This window comes from Rattus norvegicus, chromosome 16 (genome assembly GCF_021556685.1).
Source record: "Rattus norvegicus strain SHRSP/BbbUtx chromosome 16, alternate assembly SHRSP_T2T, whole genome shotgun sequence".
Classification (NCBI taxonomy): Eukaryota; Metazoa; Chordata; class Mammalia; order Rodentia; family Muridae; genus Rattus; species Rattus norvegicus.
This window is the reverse complement of record NC_141549.1, coordinates 1,512,691-1,540,557: the sequence shown is the minus strand read 5'-3', so window position 1 is coordinate 1,540,557 and position 27,867 is coordinate 1,512,691. Positions and strand designations below refer to the sequence as shown.

At 50.6% G+C, this 27,867-nt stretch overlaps 1 protein-coding gene across 7 annotated transcripts in view; it reads right to left on the bottom strand.

Annotated features, from left to right (window-relative positions):
• Anxa11 (annexin A11) overlaps nucleotides 1-27,867 on the bottom strand; it is a 44,914-nt gene that overhangs the window by 1,042 nt on the left and 16,005 nt on the right. For 5 of the 7 annotated variants that reach the window (NM_001011918.1, XM_087587589.1, XM_087587588.1 and 2 more), the window contains 13 exons: nucleotides 15,714-15,776; nucleotides 14,378-14,490; nucleotides 11,648-12,034; nucleotides 10,561-10,648; nucleotides 10,252-10,346; nucleotides 9,728-9,841; nucleotides 7,927-8,017; nucleotides 7,496-7,575; nucleotides 7,302-7,358; nucleotides 5,812-5,905; nucleotides 2,481-2,576; nucleotides 1,514-1,572; nucleotides 1,239-1,361 (listed from right to left, as the gene is read on the bottom strand). In NM_001011918.1, the coding sequence (NP_001011918.1) occupies nucleotides 1,239-1,361; nucleotides 1,514-1,572; nucleotides 2,481-2,576; nucleotides 5,812-5,905; nucleotides 7,302-7,358; nucleotides 7,496-7,575; nucleotides 7,927-8,017; nucleotides 9,728-9,841; nucleotides 10,252-10,346; nucleotides 10,561-10,648; nucleotides 11,648-12,034; nucleotides 14,378-14,490; nucleotides 15,714-15,768 (1,452 nt within the window). In that variant the 5' untranslated portion in view covers nucleotides 15,769-15,776. Of the gene's footprint in view, nucleotides 1-1,238; nucleotides 1,362-1,513; nucleotides 1,573-2,480; nucleotides 2,577-5,811; nucleotides 5,906-7,301; nucleotides 7,359-7,495; nucleotides 7,576-7,926; nucleotides 8,018-9,329; nucleotides 9,495-9,727; nucleotides 9,842-10,251; nucleotides 10,347-10,560; nucleotides 10,649-11,647; nucleotides 12,035-14,377; nucleotides 14,491-15,713; nucleotides 15,777-27,867 lie in introns of those variants that run through there. The other 2 variants (XM_087587592.1, XM_087587593.1) reach the window with 1 other exon arrangement.

The following is a 27,867-nucleotide window of genomic DNA, read 5'->3' as shown; positions in this document are numbered from 1 at the left end:
TCAGTAAGCCTTAGGTCCCAGTGAGAGACTCTTAAAAATCAACATGGATAGCTTCTGAGGAATGATACTCAATGTTGACGCTGGCCTGCACAGGCAGGCGTATGCATACATACATATGTACGTACATACATACATAATACATAATACATAATACATACATACATACATAGTACACACACAGTACACACACATATAATACATACATACTGCATACATACATGACGCATACATACACAATACAGTAGAAGAACCCCCCCACCCAGGCTGACCACCACTACCCTTTACACTGGGTTCTACTGGAAAGCGATGTTGTGTTTTTCCTTGATCGCATCATCTTTGTGGCCACCCATGGAGGACACCATTGCCCCTGCAGTCTTCACTTCTCCACAGATCAATCTGTCTGACACCCCTGTGCTTTCTCGGGGACGACTGCTCAGGCTTAGCTAATTTCAGATCATTTTTCTGACATCCTAAGCTTTTTGGAAGCTCTCTGAAGACAAGATCTGTGGCAGCTTTAGCTGTTACAGAATACTAGTGACCTAGGCCAAACTCTGACAGTAAAGACAGATTCTCTGCCTCATTTTCATGACTTCTCTTCTAAGATGAGCCTGACAATATCAAATGTCAGCTCTGAAATCAGGCCCTGCAGAGCTTGCTGGTGACCTAGTGACAACTTCCTCCAGCCCAGCTCTGGGCACACGGCGTTTCCTCCGGCATTCGAGAAGACCGCCACCACACCTGTGGGGGAACGACTGACTCTCTTCAGAGATGCCGACCAGAGCTTCGGAGGTTTGTGGGACACTGTTCAAGGGTCATGAGGTTACCAAGCAGAAAAACCAGGATCAGACTCCCAGGCTGTGACCCAAGGCTGAGCTGTGGATGCGGTCTCCACTAGAAAGTGAATGTAGAAGCTGGAACTCAGGAAGCAAGAGCCGAGCTCCACAGACCCTGGGGACTCTGAAGGTTAGGGACTCCACAGGGGAAGGTCTGAGAGTTCTTTATACCATTCATTGGAAGACATCCCTGTTAAGTTACAAAGCACTGGGATCCTAGAAGTTAGCAACGTAGGGTCACAGGGTTGTAACCTGCTCCTCAGGATCTTGTGATCAGTTTGGAGGTGAGCAGATGAAGAAGCCCACGTGGTCAAACACAGGGCTATTCTAGAGAGGGAAGGGAGCCGGGGAGGGCCTGGAGGTGTTGGGATGAGGAGAAGGCCTTACTGACCCCTAATCCCTTACCGTGATATCGTGGTACAGTGACTTGCCGTACATCCGCTTATACTCTGCTCGGATATCCAGCAGGTCAAGCTCGCTTCGAGACACCATGATGCGAATCAGGGTCCGGTCTTTTGTTCCTGCTCCCTAAAGAGTCATCCAAAGTCAGTGCATGGGGCTTCCCACCAGCTCCAACCCTCCCCTGCCTTCTATATTCAGCCCACAGTGGACCCCTTAGACACAGGAGGCTTTAAGATGAAATTAAGGAATTAACCCCACTGCACACAAGGACTTCGTACCCTCATAGCCTTGTTGAGCCTTTCGGCAAAGAAGGCAGGGGTGTTCTTGAGGCATTTCACTGCAAGAGAAAAACACAGCATAACGTCTGCAGGACACAGGAGGGCACACACTACCTAAATGTCCTCCTAGGAAGCCTGGACATCAAATCTGCCACCAGCCATCTCCTTCTGCTGCTGACTGTGACGCCATGAATGTGGCTCCGCACACAGTAGGACCACCATCCCAACCATCACTGAGCAAAAAAACCCACCAGGGTTGTGCATAGCTGGAGGTGGGGGTGGGCACGAAGAGGCACCAATTTCATGGGACCCTAGGCATGAGGGATTAAACAGAAAAACCCTCATGGAGAAAAGGTCAAGGGGGTGCAGTACTATTCTCGGGGCAGGCAAGGAAATCTATTACCTGTTCTAGCCAGAAAAATCTACAAAAAAAAACCCCGATAAGAAATGGGCAAACAGTCCCTCAGCAAGTACAAAGGGAGGGGGCAGGGACGCAGGGCAAGAACCAGCTCCATATCAGGAGGAGTTCCTAGAGCTGCCAAGACTTGCTGCAGAAGGCACACTCCCCATGCTGGAAGTTCAGCCAGCGCTCTCTAGAATGGGCCTGTTTTGCTGTTGCAAGTAAAAATCCCTCCATGTGTTTCCATCACAGACAGCTGACAATTGCCCACAGGGATGTATTTTTAGAGGAAATTTGGCAGGATGTGAGTCACCTTCCTTTAGGAGAGAAGCTGGACGGGCTCCCACTAACGCCCAGATCCCAGCTCCTTTCTGCAGAGCTGCTCTGCAGACACACAGCACAGGAGCCACGGAGCCCACCAGCCAGATGGTCCAGATTAGCAAGCCCAGACCCTGTGGTTCTCTCACTACAGCACCTTCAACCGCAGGACACTGAGCACCCAGCTTGCAACCCACACTGCCCAGTGGGTGGGCAGGCAGGCAAGGCGAGCCCCAGTCAGACGCCTACCCACAGCCAGCATGCCCTGCTCCAGGTCCCCAGACATCTCCCGGCAGATGCTCTTCTCGATGTCTCGGCCTGTCATCCTCTGATACTCGTTGAAAACTAGCAAGAAAATAGAAGGGGCACAGGTCATAGCCTTAATCGTGTTCTCGCAAATCTCCACGGTGTAGTCCTGACCTCCAGCAACTTGGAATATGTATTACAATAATGCCACAATGGTGGGTCCTGAGCCAGCAAGCTAACCGGTGACACCTACAGTCAGGAGGTCAGGACACATGTGTGCGGACGGACAAATCTTGGCCTGCAATGGGTGGCTGTAGGGTCTTTTGTCTTGCTTTTCACACACAAGCACAGCTCTTTCCTAAGCCCCACTATGTATTCAGCACTTTATATCAGCAGGGCCCTCCTGTTTGTCAGGGTTGAGTCTCTAAGTCACACTGGGCTGAACTAGGCAGAATAAATGCATCTTGTTTTGTTCCTTCTGGCATGTAATGGCGACACATCCTCCAACCCTCTAGCTTCCATGGACCACAGCCTCTCATGCAGCCAGACTGCAGGTGTGTGTCATTCCCTAGATTTAAGTGTATTTCTGACTTAATTCTGGCAAGCTTATGAGTGTCCAAAACTCTTAAGAAAACACATTCCTGCTGCGTAAGCCCAGCCCACGAGAGGAGACACACCCCAAGAGTACCAACTCTTCTCCACTCTGCCCTGCACAGCCTGAGAGCTCTCATGAAGGTCACGGCTCTCTGCTCTGAGTCCCGTGTGCTGCCCGCTGGCCTGCAGTCAGATGATCCCTTTATCAGAGCAGTCTGCTGACTGATCTCAGCCCACACTCCACAGTGTCCTCACATCTCCACACTCCCAGCCCTCGTCCCTCTTATTTCACGCAGCAGGCTAGTCTTGCTCTACCCCACTCTGAGCCACGTGAGCTCTAACCCACTCAGACACAACCCACCCTGTTCCGCTGTGCTGAAAGCTTTTAATTATAAACCCAGGAGCTGCCGAGTGTTGCAGAACGAGCTGTTGGCTCTTATGAGAAGGAACCATGCTAGAGTCCAGGAACCTGAGGCTAGTGCTACCATCAACATCGAGTTCTCTTCCTATCCCTGCCTCATTTTCAACCAATCATTTCCAGATTGGTGTTCTCTTCATACCAGAGCTATGGTGTCTGCTTATCTGATGTTTTCTGAAATTCTCTTCATTTTTCTCCCATGTCATAACACTCTGAAACCTGACAGTGACCCAATGATCTATACTCATTAAACAGACAAAGATTAATCCACATCACAAGTGCACAGCATGTGTTGACTATGAGACTGTCGTGCTCAGTCCTTGGGGGGGGGGGTAATCTGTATCATACCCCTCCTCCCCAGTCTCGGGGATCACTTCAGGAAAGAAGGCAGAAGAGCTGTAAGAGCCAACATGGTGGATGACTGCAGCGAATATTACCAGGTACAACAGGGCCACTGTACAGACAAACTCACAGTGGCTGTGCCTGCATGCACAAGGTCAAGCCAAAAAGCCTAGCACAGACAGAGAGGACAGAGAGGGGCTCATGAAACCCCACCCCTAGGGAGGAGCCATTAGCAAGTGATGGATGGATGCTAGAGGCCGCTTTCTTTAAGAACGTGGTCCCTGAGAATCCACTCATGTTTCAGTAGCTGGCACTACATCAGTGTATGTACTGGTAACAATAAGTGGATCCAGTCATTGGTGAGGGAGGGGGAGGGGAAGGGAGAGGGGAAGAGAGAGAAGGGGGAGAGAGAGAGAGACAGACAGACAGACAGCTGGATATGATAGCATATGCCTTTAATCTCAGTCCACAAGAAGTAGAGGCAGGCAGAGTTTGAGGCTAGCCTGTTCTACATAGCCAGTTATAGCACAAAAGTTACCTAGTAGGACCCTGTCTCAAAAGGCAAACATATAAAACAACAACAAAAAAGGACATTTATTTGGGGAAAAAAAGTGGAGAGTATGGGGATGGGTGGATGAAGGGGGTCAACTAGACATGAAATTCTCAAACAGTAAAAAAAAAAAAATGACGTTTTTTAACCTCTTGACTGCTGGGACAGAATGCACATGCCCTGGGGAACTCCCTCGCCTCACTCCTACCCTGTTGCGCCCCAAGCTGTCTACACTGTTCTGGTCTCTCCCGTCTGCCTACATGGCCTTCGGACACAGGTGGCCATGGCTTCTTGTTCTCTGGGCCCTCCCATCTAACTGTCTGCTCTGTGTGTTCCTACAGTAGTTCAGGGTCCCACCTTCAAACTGCTGCTCTCTTTCTGGTCCCCTCGCAGACCTCTTACAGTCTGAAGACCTCAGATACCTGATCCCTCACAGCTCCCAACCTGACAAACCCCAAATCTCTCGGACACCCCACCCACCCACCCCCGCCCCACCTGGGCTCGCCAGCACAGTTACCGTTCCGATGCCCTCTGCTCCTGATGTCCAGTCCATCCAAAGCTCCTAAGCTCAGTTGAGAGCCACTGCTTTTCCACACCCTTGGCTGATGGAACTCCTCCTAGGCCTTCTCACCCCAGCTTCTCAGCAAGCAGACAAGATTCTGGTCCCTTTTCCTCAGCTCCCCCTAGGTCACTGCATGGCTTTCTGCCTGATCAACTCAACCTTGGCCTCCCAGCATCACACCCGGGGCCCAGGTGCCCTGGGGAATCTGGGCGTCGTGTTGCTCTGCAAGCTGAAGGAAAGAGGTCTACCCCACTGAGGGCCCTCCTGCCGCTTCTGACTTCTCTCTCGGGATGGACACCTAACTCCCTCCACTGCAGGCCCCACCTCTGACCCCATCCCTTGCTGCCGCATCTCTATCTGCTCCAGATACCCACATCCCCATGGCTACGCCTGGGCTATGCTGGAAGTCCAGCAGGGCCTTTGCACCTGCCCTTTTAGGGCTTTCGATCACACAGCCTTCACCACACGACTGCCCCCAGCCCCTCCCGCAACTCAGTTCCATCACCTTCTACTCATTTTCCAGTCCATTCTACACATTCACCACCAGCTCCAGATGGTCCTGAGTAGCCATCTCCTGACATGAAACTGAACCCCATGAAAACAGATCACACCTCGCCACCCTCTAACAGACAGAAACCCACGCTCATGTATTCAATATTTGTTGTTACTGGGCATGCCACGTGTGTGGCGGTCAGGGGCTGACTGTGTTTTTGCCTGCTGGGCCATTGCTCCCCAATCCATTTCCTTGCCTTTCCCTTTAAGACACCACCAGGGGGCGCTCGAGGAAGTGAAGGGCCATGCAGAGAACATCAGTCAAATATTCTGCAGGCCTGTCTGCTCTCATCTAACCCACCCAGGACAGTCTCACCTGCCACGAGGTGGGCCCGGCTCCGGGAGCACAGAATTGCGTTGAACTTGGATTCATCTGTTCCCAGGCGGTTCTCCCCAGCTGCGTACAGCTCCTAGATGAGGAAGAAGACGATTGTGTCCAGAAAGCATCATCCAGGTCCCAGGCTCAGATCACCCAGGCAGCATCTAGCTCTGTAAAGCCCCCGGGGGAGGAGCAGGGCCCTGGCAGTGCCAGTTTGCTGGACCCTGTCGGCCCTGCTGACAGCAGACTCAGACCCCAGCAATCCACGTCCCCTCATCTGTCTGTGCATAGCACAGAGTATTCAGCCAGCATCCAGCACCACAGAGGAGGAAAGAGAAGCCCAGTTCAGGTCCTGGCTCTGAAGCAGCTTGTGGTGGGATGCTGGGCAGGGTTCTTGCTCCTGAACCTCAATCTCCTCATATAAAAACAAATATAAGGATTAGATCTGACTTGATATCAGGGGCAGTGCTTCTCAGTGACGGGACAGAGGAACACAGGTCCTCGGCTGACAGACCCACATCTCGATTGCGGGACTGAAGCCAGCTGCCAGATCCCTATGTGACATTTCCTGATCACGGAAAGCAGCTTCACTGTCTGTAAGAAGCATGTGTGACAAGGACTGTGGCACTTAATCAGTTATGGGGACAAAGCGATGACTGGGCACCAGGCTCACACACGGTTCACAGACATGCACACAGGCAAAACACTCAGACGCATAAAATAAAAACAAAACTTGAAAAAGCTGATAGGCATAATGGCTTGTTAAAACCTAGGAAGGTTTGCCAATCTGCAACCTTGCCCCGACCTCTAAGATGACTCCTGGGTCTCAGAGAGTCATAGAAATTAAGGGTTACTAGGACACTCTCAGGTTGAGATTCCTCAGGTCGAGGTGAGGCGGAGCAGGTCAGGAAGGGAAGAGGGGACAGAGCCAAAATCTGCCTTTCCTGGAAGACTTGCTGTGTGTGTGTTTGTGTGTGTGTGTGTGTGTGTGTGTGTGTGTGTGTGTGTGTGTGTGTGTGGCCATCACACTAAGAAGGTAGGACAGGCTCAACTAGCCAGCAGGCAACACAAACTTAGACAGCTAGTTCAGATGCGGATTCCCTCCCTCTCTGCAGTTCATAGGGTGACAAGGGCAGAAACTTTAGGATGCAGGGCTAAGGACGGCTCATTTCTAGGCCCACAACTCAGAAGCTGGATAGACAGGTACCTTCGTGGGAAAGCACCAAGTCACATGAAGTCCCATGTCCTCGAGATCTTTAACAGCTGCAGCATTAATTACCCAAGTCCCTCTCACAGGTGGGAAACCCAGAAAACTAGGATCCCTGCTCAATGTCAAGTCCCCGGGCACCTCAGAAACCCGCAGCACCCGGAACCCACCAGTATCCACCGCTCATTCCATTCCCAGGCACCTGGCCACGAAGCAGGAAGTGTGAGCCCGCACTGGTTCAGCTAGCCCAGACTGGCACCTCGCCAGCCACCAGACTCACCTGGACATCTCTCTGGACAAGGGACATGTCCACGTTTGTGCTTTCATCACGGTTTCCCTGAAAGGAAGCGGGATGCTGAGGCCAAGACACTCTTTGGTAGACTGTCCCCTCCCCCTCCTCACACATTTGCCAGTGCTTGGCTTTCCCTGCCCCTGCCCAGCTCCCACTCTGATATCCTGTGCTGAAGAAGGTACCTGAGAGAGAGAGATGAGGAGTCTCTGGAAGTGTCCTGATGTGTCACTTCGAATGGCCTCCTCCAAAGTCTTTTTGAACTCTGAGAAGACAGACACCAGGTCTATCCTACAAGCCTGCTACCTCTAAAGACATAGTTCGTAGGGGGCATTGGCATGACAAGGGTCCTGGGGACTGAGACTGGAGGTGACAGGTGACCCATCTAACCTTCCGGGCTCATACAAGCTGTGACTTCAGGGTGACCTGACCTATGGTCAGACCTGGCCCAAATCCACTCAAGATTCTCTCAGCTCCTTCCAACCACAGGCACCTGCCCTGTGTGTAAACAGCAGGCAGGGCTGGGCCTTGGGTCAAAGCCCTGAGAGTTGGGCATGACAGGAAACAGGGGACAAGGAGGCCAAGGACAAGAGGGTGCTGCCAGGGAGCCTCAGACCTGTTTTGTAGGCTCTGTTTAGCTCCCGGATGTGCTCGTTACTTCGGGAAGCCAGGATCTCAATCAGGCAGGCTTCATCAGTACCAGCCCCCTGTGAGAGCAGAGGAAGAACACAGTGGCCTCATGCTGGTGACCAGGCTCTCACTGGAGCCCAGAAAGGCCAGCAGGTGCCACACACACACACACACACACACACACACACACACACACACACACACATACACACCCCTCACTCATGCCTCAAAAGCCGGCTCCTCTCCTAGTCCCAGACAATGAGATAAGGACAAGGATAATGAGTGGGTATCACATGAGGGTTACACCACAGACAGGAAACTGAATGTGGTATGTCGTGTGGTGTGTGGTGTGCGTGTGCTTGTATGTGCAGTGACTGTCTAATGGCCTCAGCATGCTGGGTCAGGCTGAGGTGCAGTCTGTTTCTTCCATGTCCACGTTCTCAGTGAGATAACAAAAACGTGGGCAGTGGGAAAGTCCAAAAGCTCAATCATAACTGATATAAAAAGGAAGAGTCCCAAGTGAACTGTCTGAAGATATCTAGGAAGAGAACAACGGAGTGGCTGTGCCTGGGACAGCAGGAAGGTAGAAAGCAGGGCCAGAGGCCTGGCTTTTATATCAGTCTGCATCTTGGCTCTGCAGCTTACTGTGTGACCTCAGGCCAAGTTCCTTGGCTATAAAGGGAATGAATGCATACCTACTTCCTAAGGAGTCCTCGATGGGACTAAGTGGGCTAATTTGTGCAGACCGTCTAGCTGACACGGCATTTTCATGCTTACCACTGCCTGCATGCTACTGGCGGCTCACTGGGACTTACAAGGATGTGCATGTTAGCAGCCTCCCCGAAACTCCCTGCATGTCCTGAAAGAACACTCACTCCTCACTCACTCTTAGTCCCGTACAGGACAGCCCCTTGCCTGATTGAGCATTCCACCAACCTCTCATAACGGTACTGGAGGTGGGTGCGACCCACTCCTGGGCTAGGTCATTGCCACCTCACCCCCACCCCCTCACCACCCTCAGACTCTAACAGCAGCTGGGTCTCAGCCAGTCTCCTTTCCCTTCCAGACCACGCACAAAACTCTCGGCCTCCAGTGGAGGTAGAATCTGTGCCCAGCGAGCCTGAGTGAGCAGTTCTTTCGGGTGCCTGCCTAGAGAGGGACCCTCTACTCACAGGACACACACAGCCGCATGGCTGTAGAGCCCAGACAGGACTTGCCTCGTGGTCGAAACCAACTAGACCTAGGAAGAGAGGGAGCCCTAGCTAAGCTTCGGGATTTGGCCCTGTGTGGAATTCAGTTCTTCCAGAGCTGGGGTGTACACAGAAGTGGGGCAGACATCTCTAGATAGTGTAGGACAGACACGGCAGACAGGACTGAGGTGAGTACTCAGGAACTGGTAAGGCTTCACTGTCTTCGTTTTAGACCTACCTCCTCCCACCCTTGCCTGGGTTCCTGCCTCTGCTGCTTGGGCTCCTCAGACATGTTGCTATTCACTAATGGGGGTCCTGCAACAGCCTGGGGCCCCTTCTCGTTATCACCAATGTCCTCCACAACCTATCTCGAGATAGAGACAGAGATATTTCCTGTGAGGAAATGGCATGTTACTTGCATCTTGGAAAAAGTACCAGTTGCTCCTTCTAACACTCATGGGCTGTAGCCAGGAAGACACGGAAGTCAGGCTAGGTAACAACTGGTGAGTAGGTAACACGTGCCCCAGCCCTCTCCCGCCTGGGCTGTGGCTATGCATCTATGTGAAGGCAGGCTCTCACACAAGCACAATGACACACCTTGATAGCTTCCTTTATCTCATAGACATCAAACAGGACCGGGGTCTTCATCAGGGCCAGGATAGTCTTCTCGAAGTTTCCTGACAGCTCTGACTTTAGGTCTTTGATCAGATCCTGATTGGATAGTTAAACAAACAAACTCGGTTTGAAAGTCCAGAGGCGAAGAGTGCTGCAGATAGAGCTGGTGGCATCAAGAGGAGCCATGGGGAGGAGCCATGGGAGAAGCCATGGGGAGGAGCCATGGGGAGGAGCCGTGGGAGGAGCCATGGGGAGGAGCAGAGCCAGAGCACTAACATATCCCATATTTATGGACACTTTACCTAAGATTCAAACCCGGAGGCTCAAAGCAGAGTCCCCTTAAGCCTTTCCCACGAAAGCACTACATCAACTAAAACTCCCAGGATCGATAGAATGCGAACCAAGTCTAACTGAGCTCCTGTCCATCCTGGAGATCCAGCCTTATGAGGTCCCAGTTTATAGAAAAGCAGGGAATGGTCTCCCTACCTTCCCTCTCTGCACCTCACCTTGCCATAGGCCGTCTTGAAGGACAGCAGGATCTGCTGCCGCTGCTTGTTGGACCGGCTCCCTAGGCAGTCGATAATGGCCTGTTCATCCGTTCCTAGGGAAGAGGAAGGCGTAGGTGCACCGTGGGTTACAAGGATGCTCTGTGGCTTTGGACTCTCCCCGCCTAGGGCCTCCCATTCATTCTCCCCGGGCATCTAACACAGCTCCTCCTCCATCTCCCCAGGGCCAGGCTTGCTGCCCCTTCTACACAGTGAGCTGCACAGGGAAGTAGGGGCAAGGGTGGGATTGGAGTCAGTCTGCTCTCTTACCGAAGCCCTTCATAGCCTTCCGCAGGACCTCAGCATCTCGCAAGGGGTCAAATCCAGAAGCATCGGTGATGGTGCCTCTGTTTCCAAACTACTCAGACAAAAAGCCACAGACAGGTAAGATGACCCACCCATGCCGCCCTAAGGGGTAGGACTCTCCCACCTCCTCCTATCCCCCAAATACCTACAGCTCTAAAGGAGCTGGACACGCACAGCCTCACGCTCATGTGCTAATGGTGGTGTTTAGGAAGTAGCCTCTGAAGAGATATTAGGTCACTAGAGGCAGAGCAGGTCCTTGAGGGGGATATCGGGGTCCATGCCACCCCCCGTTATTTGTTTCCTGTCTGCTATACAGTAGACAGCTTTGGTCCACCAAGGCTCCCTGTCACAAAGTCCTGCCCTACCACAGGCCCAGTCATGAGACCAAGAACCATCCATAGAAACCATGAGCCCTAATCAACCTTCCTCCCTTCTAAGGTGCGTTCCCCTTAGGTGTTTACAAGCAGGCTTACTGTAGCCTAGTGGGTGACCTTTCTAGCGTTGGTTATCAGGGCATTAAGGAGCATACTCAGAGAGGAGATGGGCAGCCACTCAGGGCGGGGAAGAGCGGGTAGCAGGGCAGGGGGATGAAACCAAGGAGGTGATGGACCTTCTGCTATAGTCTAAACGTAGCCAGCCAGCGAATACCTAGCCTAGTGCTTGGCAGGTTCGGCTGTGTAACCATGACAATGAATGCTAGGCATTGCAAACATGAACCAAACTCCAGAATGAGCCAAAAATAAACCCTGGAGGAGCTGCCACTTTCCCTATCCAGAGAGGATTCTGAGAATCCTTTACGTTTGTCTAGGAAGGCACATAAGGGGCCTACTGGGCATGCGGCCATGTGAAAAGCAGATACCAGGCCAGGACAGTGCTACCAGACCTTTTGGAGTATGACCTAGGTTGGGGCACACAAGAGAAATCAGAGCCTTTTTGCTACAACAGTATGTTGTAGCTGGAGGCCTGAGTCCTCCCTGTTCCCTCAATCCCCTAAGGCCTTGTTGGTCGGGTCAGAGGCCTGTCTTTGAATGCAGTTTGGACTAGCACTCACCTGAGCTGGAGGCACAGCCGGGGTGATGGTACTGGATCCTGAGTATCCTGGGTAACTTGGCACTGGCTGCTGCCCAGGGGGTGGCATTGGTGACTGCCCAGGATAGGTCATTGGAGGCTGTCCAGGATAGGCTCCTGGGGGCTGCTGCCCAGGGGGTGGCATAGGCTGGCCTGGCACCGGGGCCCCTGGGTATGCTGGGTATGAGGGCATCCCAGGAGGTGGGTTTCCTCCTGGCGGTGGATACATTCCATAAGGAGGGACAGGCTGCTGGGCAGGAGGGGGCTGCCCAAAGCCACCAGGAGGGACTGGAGGATAGCCACCTCCAGGAGCCCCAGGATACATGTTTGGCACGTTGGCTCCTCCGAATGTTCCAGACATGTTGGCTGCCTGCCAAGTACACAAAGCGTGGCCTGAGACACATAGGCCCAGAAAGACCAGCACCCTGTCTGTCTACCCTCCCCTTGTGGAGTTCTGCAATGGCTTTAGGTAAGGAGCCTCCTGCAGAACCACTCCCCTACCCTCAGTACTAAGTATGCAGGTACCCCATGCTAGGCTCAGCACCCCAATGCTAGGTCAGCACCCCAATGCTAGGCTCAGCACTGCCTCCACCCCACTACAGGACAAGCAGGAGAATCTGACCATGGATGAGGGAACACTTGCTCAGGGTGAGCAGGGCAGCTGGGCTCTGACACGGGCTCTGTATGTGAACCTCTATTTATCCCTTCTGCAAGAAGCATGGAAACCTGAAAGAGGAGGCTACTTCCTCCAACCAAGACCTGCTAACCAGGTAGAGCTAACCACTCAAAGACCCAGAAAGTGCAGGGGTTCCTTCTGCAGATATGAGGTGGCTTGTCGCACAAGTCCGCTGACAAGTCAGTTGAAGTAGGTGAGGCCCCGGCGGGGTTTGCACATGCCCAGAACAAAAACCTGAATCCTCACCTCAGCTTCTTACGCCCAATGAGAAATGGGTCCTAATATCTGTATCTTCCCTCACTTCCCCACTTCAACCACCAAGGCCTCCTTACTGTCCCCAAGGTCATCAGGCCCACAGGCACTTTAAGGACTGGCTGTCCCTAGAAATTTGCACAGCACATTTCTCTACTGTGTCAGATCTTTGTTTAAGCCCTCCCCCTCCTCCTCCATGACTTTCTGTGATGAGACAGGGTTTCTCTGTGTAGCCCTGGCTGTTCTGAAACTTGCTCTGTAGACCAGGCTGCCCTTGAACTCCCAAGTGCTAGAATTAAAAGGTGTGCACCACTACCGCCTGGCTCAGGGTCCCTTTCTAATCCCCACCTTAAGGTTCTCAGTCTACATCGCCCCACCAGCACCTCTGAACCTTCCTGTGTTACTGCGATCCAGTCCATCCCCTCCGCCCTGTGCTGGGGCTTGAGTGTATGGCCTTACACTCTAGGCAAGCATTCTACTACTGACCAGAACATCCCGCTCTCTTTCTGCTTCCTTCTTTCCTTTCCTTTTCTACTCCTTATTTTGAGACAATGTCTAAGTTGCCCAGGCAGACCCTGAACCCACATCATAGCCCAAATAGGTCATGAACCTGGCATCCTCTTGCTCGGATTTCCAAGAAGCCATGGTCAGAGGCCTATGCCACCAGGGCCATGTATCTACTTTCCAATCTTCTTGCTCTCCTCTCCCTCTCTCATCCACCCCTGCCCTTCCTTTGATTCTTCTGTTTTCACCTGTCTCTCTATGCTGCCCAGTCTGAGCTGGAATTCTTCAGTCCTCATGAACTCATCTACCAAACGCTAGTTTGCCTCAGTGCCCAGAAGTGCCTGCCCCTGTTCCACATTGCCATCTGGTAGCTTCCACTATTTCCTGTCTCCTTGCTGCAGATGCTAAGTGTGCCTGGACTGAGATGTGTGTGTGTGTGTGTGTGTGTGCGTGTGCGCGCGCGCGCGCAGATACACATGGAGGCAGAAGTCCACCTCTGTGGGCACAGCATGTGTCACTGGCCCTGGGATCCCATGTAGGCTAGATTGGCTAGTCAGCAAGTCCAATGGATCTGCCAGTCTCTGCCTCCCTAGCACTAGATTACAAGGAGCACATCCGGCACTGTATGCATGGGTCCTGGGAACTGCACTCTGGGCCTAATGCTGGCTTTACAAGCACTTTAGCCCCTGGGCTATCTCTCCAGCCCAGAGGTTTTGCTTACTGCATTCACATATTTCAGGCACCTAGAACGGAACACTGGCATAAGTTTGGGCCTCTACTAGTTGATTGCAGTGTTCCCCTAAACACATATTTGCTTTCAGATTACAAGATAACATCCTTTTAAAAAGCGAAACAACAAATAAAACCAAGTACACCCTAACCTACCTGCTACAGGCCACCAAGTACCAACCAGAACAGCTTTGTTCACCCCAACAGCCCTCCACCCATACACTCACCTCCTTGCAGGTTTCGCGCTCAGCTCATGAGAAATTCTCAATAAATTCTCAATAAATTCCCTGCAGGTACCAGCCTAACCCAATCCCCTCGGGCTACAAGGACCTAAGAGACCATCATTGACAAGAATCTCTACCCCTAATATAGATGGGGACAGGAGGGCCCAGAGCAGGGTGGGTGTTAAGTGACGACCCTCATATTCTAAGTTGCTGCTCAGGATTCTATGCCACAGAAACAGGTGTGAGGTCTCGCTGGGGGCTTGGGATAAGCAGCCTTGATCCCTAGAGCTTTGCAGCTACCAGCCCAGGGGTACCAGGGCTGACTTACCATGCCCGAGAGGTAGTCCTGGTTGAACTGCCCTGCATAGTTGGCCACGTTATCCAGCCCGATAGGGGGCATGCTGGGAGGAGGGTAGCTAGCACCTCCCCAGGGAGCACCACCTGAAAGCAACACCAAGCCATCCTCAGCTCTGCATTCCCGCCCCAGTGACAGGGCAGAAGGGCAGAAAAGAGGGCTGCAGAGGGGCTGCCTCGAAAACCAAGCAGAGCATCAAACCAATGTTATAAAGACCCAGAAAGACTTGAAGAAGAGGGTCAGGGGAAGCAGCAGAGGCTTTCCCTTATTCCGGGGAAGGAGGCAGCTTCCTCCCTGGTGGGGATTCAGCCATGCTTTGTCCTCACAAACCCAGCATCAAGGGCTGAGAGAACAGATCCATCCTTAGGCTCTGTGCTGAGCTGAGCACATGAGCTATGCACTCCATGTGCTAAGGATTCTCAGATGGAGGGAAATGGAGCCATATCAGAGGACGGGGACACCATAAAGGACAGTACCAAGGAGCAACCACATGGCTGGCTGCGTGTCCTGGGGCAAGGCTCTCTCTAAACTACTTTCACTCATGTCTGCAGAAGTGTGACCTCAAGCTGTGAAGGTAAGGGCTGAGGAGGAGTCTGTGACATGGTGTCACAGACACAGAGTTTCTGCTGGAGAGGGGACTGATGTCACTGCGGCCAGATCGGAGAAAGGTCCAGCTTGGCTCGATGTACCCTGTGACAATGGCTGAGGTACTTAACTTCCCTGCTCCGTTTGGTCATTTCTGCTGAGTTCTCTCAACAGTAACTATCCTTGCAGCAGCCCTTGTCTCCTTACCCAGAAGCCTTCACGGTTCCCTCACTACTGTGGAAGCCAAATGTTTTCAGGAAACATTTCAGGGCAGGGCAGGGCAGGGCAGGGCAGGGCAGGGCAGGGGAGTCTTCAGAAGGAAGATTAGCTGAGCCACTGCCTCAGATGGGTGGTCTCACCCTATGACCAGGGGATCCTGGAAGCCATAGGGAAGAGGTTACAGAAAAGAATAGCAACCCTTGGTATTGGCCTCAGTGGGAGACCCTGATGCTGCAAAAGTCAAAATCTTATTCCTTGAAACAGTGCGCTAGTAGCAATACTTTGGAAGACACTTCCTGTAGGTTGTCACTCCCTGTCTCTCCCCCTGGGAATAGCCAGGGGAGGGAAAGAATCTTGAAGCTTTTTTGCCAATGAGAAAGAGTCTTAGAGTATAGCAGGCCTTTGCCCACTTGTAGGTTACTAAAGGCCCTCCCAGAGTCAGCCAAATCTAGGCCTCTCCAGCCCCCAGTCCTTTTACACAAAGGGTCTCCCTGGGTCCCCTTACCTGGTGCACCTGGAGGGTAGCCACCAGCAGGTGGTGGGTAGCCTGGGTAGCTCATGGGTAAAGCTGGAAAAGAAGAGAGAGTGCATTCAGATTATGTTGAGGGAGCTTCCGACCAGGTCCACTGACGTCTGCTTCTTGGGATCAGAGTCCAAGGCTAGGCCCCTACAGAAGGGATTAGTCCCCCCCCTCCCCAGTCCACACCTCCCTGCTGGGCCTCCAGGTAGGTCAGGCCCACCCCAAGGCTACAGGAGGGTGCAATACCACAAGCCAGCTAGCTGCCCGATTCCTTGATATCTGCTTCCCCAGGCCTGGTTTCTGTCTCCACCGACAAGAGTGCAAAGTGGCTGGGGTCTGGTCTGCTCTCTGACATCATATTCTAGGTAGAGCATCACCCAAGACTCAGAGTCTACTTGGGCTTTATCCTGCCAAGGACCATGTTAGGACCCTGTTTCCCTGCATCCCACCCACAACCCTCAAGCTTGCCAGAATGCTATCCCACGTCCCCTCAGGTCAGACCCAAGCTGCAAGCATAGACTAGCTGTCACAGTCTTAAACGGCAGGTCTGTGTCTCTCCTGGGCACTCCCCTGACATAAAATAACATGATTATTGTGGGAGTCATCATTCTTAGAAACAAGAGATGCCGTCAGAAGGGCCTGGCTGCTATAGAGCCCTGAATCAGGGCAGGTACCAAAGCCTGAAGAAAGGAAGAGTTACCTGGAAATGGGGCTGTAAGGGAGAGAAATAGCCTAGGGAGGCAGATAGGACACCTGCTCTCACCGTACTCTGTACACAACTCTTCAACAATGTCCTATGTCAATTAAAATGCCCCAGAAGAACAAAGACCAGTCACTGCCCTGCAACCCACCTGCTCGCGCCACATAACAGCTGAGGCTGCTGCCGCCACTGCAATAAGCACAAAGGTTCAGGCCATGACGAGAAATGCATGGTCTCAACAGTCATGCCCACAGGTTCTAGAACAGCCACTCTGTTTCATACGTGGGCATTACTTATACCAGGGGACTGTTAAAACATCAAGGGCTCCACCTTTGTTTGGTTGCTATTCTGAACAAGTTCCCAGGTGACGGTATTGGGTGTGGGGGTCCCCATTTTAATAACTACTGTCTAGACAGTATCCATTTAAATATTCTAGTAGCCCATCGTGTTAACCCTGAAGAACTGAGAATGCTGTCCTTAGGAAGCTGCAGAATTTCCTTAAGGTATCACTGGACCCACAAAGGGGACCTGACTTTCACCCTACTTTTTGTCCCCCAAGTCCAGAGAGGACAGTGAGCAATACAATAGGAATTGGAGAGAGGGAGATCTGGTAGCGTACAGACCCTTTACACAGCTGTCTTCCAGAACTCCTAAGAATGTGTAGTTCCTAACGTGTATATCCATTCACAACTCCCGGTAACTCCGGCTCCAGAGGGATCCTGACACCTTTCGGTCTCTGTGGACACATGCATGCACACTCACACACAAATAAAAACAAATCTCTCCTGTTTTTAAAGAAAGAAGGCAGAAACACACAAATTAAGAGGTGTTATACACATGCGCAGACCACCCTTGGCATTGTGCACAAGTTACTGGGTAACACCAGTTGCCTCTGGAAGGAAAACAGGGTGGAGTGAAGCTCACTTTCCATGCACAGACACGACATGTTCCGTGACTGTCTAGTAAAAGCAATTTTAAGAAAAGGTCCAATTCAGACAGGCACTTGTAACCACACACGAAGCTACCCCTTTCCATCCCACACAGCTTTGGTGGACCTTCCAAAATAAAAATAACACACACAGGGCTCATTCAACTCAGACAGCCAGGACACTGAGGATAGTCCTCCCTCCTGGTAGAGCTGTGGTGGAGTTTCCTGGCTAAAGTAGCTTCTAGCCCCTGGAAAGAGCCAAGGCCACTCCGCTTCTGGCTCATCCTGCAGTGACCTTGGGTCCTTCCTCCCACTAGACTCTGCTTCCAGTCTCACTCTCTCATTCATTTTCACACTAATATCCACCTGGAATTGTTGGGAGTCTGTTCCCTCTTCTCCTTCCCTTTGAGGCCTGTCAGGACCCAAAGCATACAGAGGCTAGCCCAGAGATCACAGGCCAGGATGGTCACTTCTCTCCTCCCTCAAATGGAGCTTCCTCCTCCACTGCATGGGAACTTGGTTTTCTGGGTGATGGAGCGGACTGGATACGGACTCTTGTAAAATCTCTCTTGTAGGTGTGACTGCCCAATTTTCCATCCCTCCTCAGTCTCTGGCTGTGGTGCCTCACTGGGACCCTCTTAGCTCTCTCAGCTGTTCCACAACCATCAATTTGGGATTGATGTTCTTCTTCCAAGTAGCTGATATGAATCAGAATTGTCCCCTTCATAATTTGAACACCTGTTCTCAAGACAGGGTGACATTCTAGAAGGCTGCAGACTCGGGAGGCTGAAGGTTGTAAGCCAATAGGAGTGACCCTTAGAAGGTTTGCTCCATGAAGGCTCGCCCTTTCCTGCTTTTTCCACTACCTAGCCATAGGGATGTGAAGACTCTCAGCATCCGATGCCAATATTGCCATGCCTTCTCCACTGTGAAAGCCTACACATCCCCTCTCTTAAATCCTCTGTCAGATATTGTACTCACTGGGATCCAGAAGTAATTAACCCACATGTGCAATACCCTGCAGCAAACCACCTACAACTCTCAGGGCAAGAATCACCAGCTGAGCATTCAGACCTTTGGGTTCTTGTCAGCTCCCAAGGGGACTGAAGGAGAACATCTAGGGACCTTCCCAGTTCTCGAATTCCATGCGTGACGAATGGGACAATGTACTGAGCTACTACCCAATAGACCCACTTGCTACCTTCTACCTGACCAAAACCTTTCTTCTACTTTATCCTTCAACAGAGAAGAAAGGTACATGGGTGAGAGATACTTCCCAGGCTAATGTGATTCGGACAGCCAGCGTATCCTGTCCCACATGCCTCCTTCTTGAATTCAAACATGGAACCTCATGGGGAGTCCACCTGCACAGGACAGACATCTGGCTCTAATTCTGATAACCCTACCTCTAGAGAACTTCTAGCTTCTGGCACTGACTCTCTTAGGAATACTATAGCACAAACATCACCCTTGGTTCCTCACTGGGACCATGCAAACGCCACTGTACAGATTCAAACAGCTGCGGCTCTCTCCAGCTTAACTATATGTATCTTAGGGTTCCTAATGCTGTAACAAAACATGACCAAAAGCAACTTGGGGAGGAAAGGAGTTTATTTCAGCTTACACTTCTGTATCACACACAATCCATCATCAAAGGACAGGGACTCAGGTAGGGCAGGCACCTGGAGGCAGGAGCTGATGCAGAAGCTGTGGAGGGGTGCTGCTTACTGGCTTGCTTCTCATGGCTTGCTCAGCCTGCTTTCTTGGAGAACCCAGGACCACAAGCCCAGGACAGCACCACCCACAATGGATTAAGCCTTCCCACATCAGTCCCACAGGCTTGCCTACAGTTCAGTCTTATGGAAGCATTTCTCAACTGAGGTTCCCTCCTCTCTGATGATTCTAGCTTGTGTCAAGCTGAAGTAAAACTAGTCAGGACAAAGTGCTTCTATAAAAGTCCCCTGTGGAGAATGTTAAAACCCAGGCGCTGTGCCTTGATGAGTGTGAGACTGCTCCTCCATTGAGAGCACCACATGGAGACCATGAATCCTGGTATCCCAGCATCCTTTAGAACTAAGCCTCAGGGTATCCAGTCCATACAGAACCCACCTGGGGGGCTTCTTTTGGAATATGAAAGGGCTTGTGTTGTCAGGGACTTTGGGGAGTCTCCGGGGTTCAATAATAAAGACACAGGACATCTGCATATTAAGACTGTTAGCCTGTTGCAGGGGCAGTCTCTTCAGGGTCCCTAGAAATGGGAGGGTGTGAACAGACTAATTTTGCTGCAGGCTGGAGACCATCTCCACCTCTTCCTACTAGGGTGGAAGCACAAGGCTTTTGACAGGTAGGGGATGGCTGAGTCTGGGGAGAGGAATTCTATTCTGGAAGCTTTTCCCCTTGTTTGATCTCTAGATTTCTGCCAATGTGGTAGGAACCCTTGAAATTTAAGGTTCACTGGGTTTTAGGGAACAAGCCCGTTGGGGTAACCTACCCCATACATTGTATCAACTGACTATGAAAGTCTGTGACCCTGTATTCTCAATTGAATCTGTACTGAACTTTTTTTTTTTTTTTTTTTTTTTTGAGACAGGGTTTCTCTGTGTAGCCCTGGTTGTCCTGGACCTCTGCCTCCCAAGTGCAGGAACTGAAGGGGTGTGGCACCGAGCCCTGCCCAGCCTCATCCCTGTTTCCTTAATTGTTAATTGCTTAATTGCTAAGGGCAACGCCAGGTGCGGTACAGTATGTAAATGTTTGTCACTTCCTCACCTGCCCAAAGAGAGGATTCTCTGTGATCATCATGTTAATAAGTAAGCTGCCATTCCCGATGCTGATTGGCTCAGAGTGAGTAAACTATAGAACCTCACCCATTTCGCAGGGTTCATTTGGTTTTTGTTTTTGTTTGTTTGTTTGTTTGTTTGTTTGGTGTGAGAAAGGATCTTGACCTTTGATAGTTGAAGAGCTGACAGCTGGCTCTGGGGAAGAACAACCTGGCCTTTCTGCAAAGGGAAGGAAGCTGGGAGGAGCTAGATGGGTGGCTGACGTACCAGGTCTGAAGTACAGGTTCAAAAGGAGCCTCACCCGGCTAGTGCTGACCGGCAGAGAGAACCACTCCAGGGCCCGAAGCCGCTTGGCCCTCAAGCCAACAAATCAGGCCTTCAGTTTTTCATGGGAGGTCTACCACTCTGCTTTCCCAGGCTGCTGGCCATAAAGTGTCACTTGCTCTCATCCAACACATATACCACACAGCGCTGACAATCCTTGCTGATATACTTTTCTTCCTAAGTAAATGAAAGAAAGCCAGCCATGGTGATATATCATGCAATTTCAACTGTCAGGAAGCTGAGGCAGGAGGATGGATCCCTTATGGCTAAGAATTTGAGGCCCAGCCTACGCAAAATAACAAGAGCTCGTTTCAAAATAAACCCACAAGACTACACAATGGCTGGATGCATTCCTAAAGATAGATCTGATAGAGTGATAAAGAGACTCACAGGATATAGGAGAGAGACTGGAGAAGGCTGCTCACTGGAGGGTAAGCAGATATGATGGGACATGGAGAGGCCCCTGTTATCAACAAGAACAGAGTGCACAGCTATGAGAATGTCCATGCCCAGAACAGAGACCCAGCGAATACTGGGGGTGTGGACAACACGGCTATATGTGACGCTGAATGTCACAACACTTTGGGAAGAGATTTTTTTGCACTTTCTCACAAAACTAAACCTATTTTATGAAACCAGCAACCAGCATGATCTTGGTATTGGGTCAAGTGAGAGAAAAACTTATAGGATGACTGTGTGAGTCAGCCTTTTGTCACTGTAACAAAATGCCGGAGATAAACAACTTGGAAGGAAGAAAGGTTCATTTTAAGACATGGTTTCAGAAGTTCCAATAGGGAGGTGGAGAGGGAGAAAAGGAAGGGTTAGAATCCCAATACAGTCCTCAAGGGCAACCTCCCAGTATAGACTCCATCCACGTCCTACAAACAAGCCTTTGGGGTTGTAGCTCAGATCCAAATGTAGCAAATGTAGCAGTGTTACAACTGCCCACCAGCGGATGATGGGTAAACTACAGTTGCATCTCTAGGAAACTAAGTATTATTTGACAGCAAACCAGCAGTGCTTCTAGTGACTCAGTGATGCCCTGGGCTGGATCCTCAGCCCTGCACAAATTGGGCACGCTGGCGCACACCAGTAATCCCACCACTTGGCAAAAGTAGGGATGTTGTGGGAGGAGGACCATGAGTTTAAGGCCAACCTGGACTAAACAGGAAGAAGCTGTTTTTTAAAAATAAAAAATCCATAGAAACTCAAAGTAGACAGACAGAAGGACAGTATCCCCTCTTTGAGAGGCAACCACTAAGCCTTCAAACCTATAATTTAACACACATGCATGCATATATTTACAAAGTATTTGCGTATATAAAAACATACACAGATGTATTTGGTTCACTGTTTTTGAAAACAGGTAAGTTTTTTCTTTCATACTCTCTCTCTGTCACACACACACACACACACACACACACACACACACACACACACGCAGTGTTGATATGCAGCCCAGATTGGTTTTGAACATTTTCCCTTTCTTTCTTTTTTAGTTGTGTGTGTGTTTGTTTGTTTACTAATTTGTGTGTATGTGTCTACCCTGGAACTTATTTATCTGTCCTAGGTCACTAGGCAAGATGGAGGCACTGGTTTGGAGACTTTTCTAGCTTCTACTGCCCTTGGTTTTGTGACTAGAGCATATCAGATCACCAAGGAGCCAGGATGTGGTAGATCGTGATCTGGGTAGTAATGAGAAAAGCTGCCCTCTTCCCAAACAGGACTGAGTCCCCACACGGGTAACAACCACTGGGCTCATTTGTCAGATGGCCCCAGGAGGCTTTGCTATTAGTGACCAGCTTTAAGGCCCTCCTTCCAAGGACAGGAGAGACCGTATAGGGAACAGGCTTTGAACTGAAGATTCCTGGAACTTTTAGTTCCGAAACCACAGAACTTCCTTCCCTCTATGGATTCCAGCTATGATCAAAGATGTTGGCTTTGAAGAAGCTGGCAGCCAGACCCGCCTAGTCCCTACCATTCGCACACTCAGTCATCAGAGCTGGCCTCACACACCACATAGGCAGCAGTGGCTTGCAGTTCCACGGAATGACTCATGTGATAGAGGCTCCGATGAGCAATGCTTGACACGCAGACTGTATATAAGCAGAATAGGGCAATAGATGCTCAACCTTCAGGGATCACTAAGGGTGGCTTAGCGGTTAAGAGCACCAATTGCTCTTCCAGAGGCCCTGGGTTCAATTCCCAGCATCTACATGGCAACTCACGACTGTCTATAAGTAACTACAGTCCAGGGCTTCTGACACCCTCACACAGATAGACATACAAGCAAAACACCAATGTACATAAGATATATTAAAAGAACTAAAGTTAAAAAAAAACAAACAAAAAACATTGCTTCAAGGCCATTATCTTGATTCATCTAGACCAGTGGTTCTCAACCTGTGGGTCATGACCCCTTTGGGTGCATATCAGATGTTTAGATTATGATTTATAACAGTAGTAAAATTATAGTTACGAAGTAGTAACAAAAATGATTTTATAGTTGGGAGGTCACTACAACATGAGGAACTGTATCAAAGGGTCGCAGCATTGGGATGGTTGAGAACCATGCTCTGGACCCTATCTATTGCCCTGCTTGTTTAAGAAAACTCCAAGCACTGTAAACTATTTCCTGGGTAATTTCTCATGTCTCTAAGTACTATCAACTTTAGAGGGTATGTATTCTCCCCCATCTCCCTCTCAATCTGCGTGTTAATCCTGAGCTCCTATGCCAGTCAACACACAGGACTCAGGTGCTGGATCATCCTATGGGAAGTGGGAGTACGGAACACTTGAAGGTGCCTGTCCGGACGAGGGGACCAGAGCCCCAACCTACCAAGGACCAGGACCAGGAAGTCTAGCAAGCCTCAATGGTCCCAGCCATCTGTGATGACTATTCCCCATGGCTCTGGTCTAACACGAAGGCCAGCAACCTTGTCCCCATGATCAACGTAAACACAGCTTGACTGAGTGAAAAGAAAGAAGGCTTGGGGCCAGGTCTCTGCCTTGCTGGTTAGTAGCTGAGTGAGGTTGGCCATGTCACTTCATGTCATTAACTCTTTTAAACATTCACCTCTCACTTGGTCTGACAACCATTTTACAGCACCTCTCAACCTGTGGGTGACAACCATTGGAAAACACAGATTTCTGATGGTCTTAGGAACCTTCAACCACACATTTATTTTCGTTGCTATTTCATAACTGTAGTTCTGCTACTGAGCAGTGTCTCAGTTCCTAAGACCATCGGAAATAGGTATTTTCCCAATCGATAGTCTTGACCCACAGTTGGAAAACTGCTGACCCATAGGAGCAAGTGATGTTTGGCCTGCACATAGTAGGTGAGGGCCAGTCCTGGCTCCTGGGAGAACAATAAGGCCCCAGCTATGTATTTTTTCATACCACATTATATAGCAGGACACCCATCACCTCTGGGGGCAGCCACACACAGTCATAGGAAGCTAGAAAAACATGGGATCCAAGTCTCCCTCACAAGAACCAGCCTGTCCAATTTCACTATTGTCTCTACTCTTGGGTGTCTGTCCTCCACTGTCCCCTACAGTCCTAGTTAGGCTTAACCTGAACCCCAACATGGCTGGGGTCACCAGGCAGAAGCAAGCAGCACAATGTACACACAGTTCAGTGCTGCCTGCACTGTGGTCACCAACTCCCAACGGCACTGTACACACTGCCAAGGTAGTCAGAGAGAGAACAGAGAGACATCTACAATTTTTTTTTTTTGTTCTTTTTTTCGGAGCTGGGGACCGAACCCAAGGCCTTGTGCTTCCTAGGCAAGCGCTCTACCACTGAGCTAAATCCCCAACCCCGACATCTACAAATCTTACAAAATAGGACATATGGTTAAGTGTTCTCTCTGATGTCTCCCAGCTCAGGAAAGCACAGAAAAGCCATGTCACAAAGAAGCCCTTGTTTAACTCTACCCTCAAATCAACTCTACTTATTGGGCCAAGCTAACCGTCACCATTTATCAACAACAACCCTAACACAAGCCTAAAACCAACAGCCTTTGAACAGCATGAGACATGAGGTAGGTGCAGCAGTGAACGGTGGAGGCGGGACTCAAACCCTGGCCTTCTGGCTTGGAATCCCAGGACTTTCGTCACAACACCATACTTCTAGGCAGAACCTACTGACTTGGTAACAGTATCTCAGAGGCTGAGCTTCACATGGTCCTGTGACAGAATAGCACGGAGTCAGGAATTGGCACACACCTCTGGTTTCTACATCCAGCGAACACCAAGCAAGCTCCTTCTTCCTTTTTTGTCTTGGTTTATAGGTTTTTTGTTTTGTTTTGTTTTGAAATATGAGTACACTGTAGCTGTCTTCAAACACACCAGAAGAGGGCATCAGATCCCATTACAGATGGTTGTGAGCCACCATGTGGTTGCTGGGAATTGAACTCAGGACCTCTGGAAGAGCAGTCAGTGCTCTTAACCCTGAGCCATCTCTCCTGCCTCTTCCTTTTTTGTTTTGTTTTTTCAAGATAGGGTTTCTCTGTGTAGCCCTAGCTGTCCTGAAATTCACTTTGTAGACCAGCCAGGCTGGCCTCAAACTCCCAGAGATCCACCTGCCTCTGCCTCCCAAATGCTGGGACTGAAAGCATGGGCCACCACACCCAGCTAAGCTCCATTTTCTTAATGGCAACGTAGGACAGCAGGATGAACACAAACTTGGAAGGCAGACTGCTCAAGTTCAAATCCAAGCGGGGTTTGTTCCTACTCCCTGGGTGGTCCCAGACAGGTTATTTAACCTTTCTGTGCCTCAGTTTCCCACCTCTATTAAACAGTATGCTCTCATCATATCATTTTACCCTTCATTTGTTGGGTTGTCCCAATATAAAACAGCAAACTGAGTCGGGGAGGTCCCAGAGGACCCTGGGGCATTTGGTAAATGAGACCTGAGGGGGCTGGGAGGAACCAGTCAGAGAATGGCCTGACAAGGCAAAGGGGTAGGGGTGAGGTTGGGATAGTGTGAAAGAGAGACTAGCAAGGGCAGTGCTATCTATGGGTCTAAAAGGCTCTCAAAGGCCCGTGCTGTTGGAGGCTGAGTCCCAAGCCCCTGGGGCATTACTGGTAGGCAGTGGAACCTTTGGGGATGGGGGTCAGCTTGCAGGTCCTAGGCCACCAGATAAACGTCCATGAAGGAGACACTAGGAAGTGAGCCTTTCCTCTTTGCACCTTGGCTACCATGGGGTAAGCAAGCTGCAACCACACAGGGCAGTGCACTGTGATGAGCAACCTAACCACAAGCACAAAACGGCAGCCCATGCAGGAGCCTCTGAAGCCATCCTTCCGGTCTTTTTAGCTGACTGCCTCAGGCAGCAGCAGAATGCACCTGTCTCCCAGATGGACCCCATTATAATCCCAAGCCCCAGTGAGAACAGTTAGAAGGCAGGGCACTGCGGTGGCTGCGTCACAGTAGTAGAGCTCTCATGAACAGAAAGAAACCACTACATAAGCATACAGTGAGAAGTGGCTACAATGCCAGAACTGGCCCCTTAGCAGACACTGACACCTGATGTGTGCCTTCCAGCTTCTAGAACTGTGAGCAACACACTTCTGCTGTCTAAGCCTCTCCCGTTCATAAGGTTCCATTACAACTGTTCAAACAGACCGAGGCAATCTTACAGAGACACATATGTGAGGCTGGAAGGACAGCTCAAGCAGTTAAGAGCACTGGAACCAGCTAGTTAGAGCTCCAGCAGGTAGGTCTGACACTAGCCTCTGGCCTTACCAAGAGAGAAAGAGAGGGAAAGGGAGAGGGAGAGGGAGAGGGACAGGGACAGGGACGGGGGAGAGGGAGAGATTAGGTTGTGGTTTTGAGTACAATCATGGGAGTGCAGGTCTGTTCTTTTGTGTCACCATTCTCCAAGTCTGAAACAGTGTCTACTAGGACCATCTACAGAGCACAGTCAAAGGGTCATGGGCTCAGCATTGTGGACCAACAGCAATATCTAAAAGCCCCTCAACATGTCTGGTCTCTCCAGCCCTGGTATGGCCCAACTGGGTTTTTCCCAATTCCCTTTGGGCTTGAGATGCTCTAAGTCCTGCCATGCCCACTTACTGCCTCTGTGCCATGTCATCCTTCCAATAACTCAAGAGAGACAGAACTAAGGGGAGCTGTGTTTGACCCCTTGCTCCAGTGGGAGCCAAGCTGAATAGGCTAAGACCACCAACTCCCTTAGTCCAAGTAGCCACAGAAGACAGGCTATGACAGACAGACAAGGAGTAAAAGGATTAAAATTCTTGAGCTCATCAAACTTGTGTGTGCACCTGATTACCAAGAGCTGACCCATATGGTGGTGAGAGGGCTGATTGGCCATCAGGGATCAAAGGACATTAGAACACCATCGGTCAATCAAAGGAGTGGGAGAAAAGGGTACTCCAAAGACTGAGACAAGGTAGTTATCCAAAGCTATCCTAGATACAGTCTTCAGCTCCAATGCTCCAGAGCCCGAGAATGTTGCCTCCTATGGCAAAGAGCCAGTCCAATGTGACAAACACTACACGAACATGGTGTGATTCTGGATTACCCACGTGAGACCAATCCAACTGCAGGCACCCTTGAAAGTGAAAACTCTTTCCCTCTGTGGAAAAGTAAAATCGCCAGTGAAGGAAACAGTGTCTCCACCCACAGAGAAATGGGCCACAGAGACTGGGAGGGCCGCCAGCACCAGAGACACCAAGCAAACAGATCACCTCCCCCCCCCCCCCCAGCCCCAGTTAAGGCACAGCCCTGTAAACACCTTGGGAGTTCCTCCTTGACAGTTATAAGACTAGACTGTGAAATTAAACTGCTAGACAAGCTATGAGGTGATAAGGCCAGCTACTGTAGAGAACAGCAAAGGCTCCTAAAAAGCAAACCAAACACAGAACGGCCACAGGGCCCAGCAAGCAAAAGCAAGACCTCTCTCAGCTAGCAGCATGATCCGCAAGGCCAAGTCCAAAGGGAACAACTCAAGTGTGTGTCACAGATAAAGAAATCCAGCCGCTCACTCTGAAAACGGGGCATCCTGACGTTGTGCTACGTCATGCACAATGAACCCAGCATGTTAAGTGAAATAAGGCAGTCACAGAATGGTTAATGCTGCCTGATTCCACCCTAAGACAGAAAGGCATAGCTGCCTCAGAGGCTAGGGCAGGAGGGAAATGAGAAGATGGGTTAAATAGGCATAGTAAACTTGGAATGACGAGAAAAGTTCAGATGAACCTACACGGCAGCCACCTCTCCCTTCCTCCAGACCCCTTCTTGGCGGAGGTCGACCACCACCAGCCCATATAGTCTAGCCAGCCTCTTTGACAAGAGAAACACCAAATCCCTGACACCACAACAAATCATTTCTACAATGAAAACCAAAGGGCACTGCCCCCTGCCCTGGAGAAGGAGCTC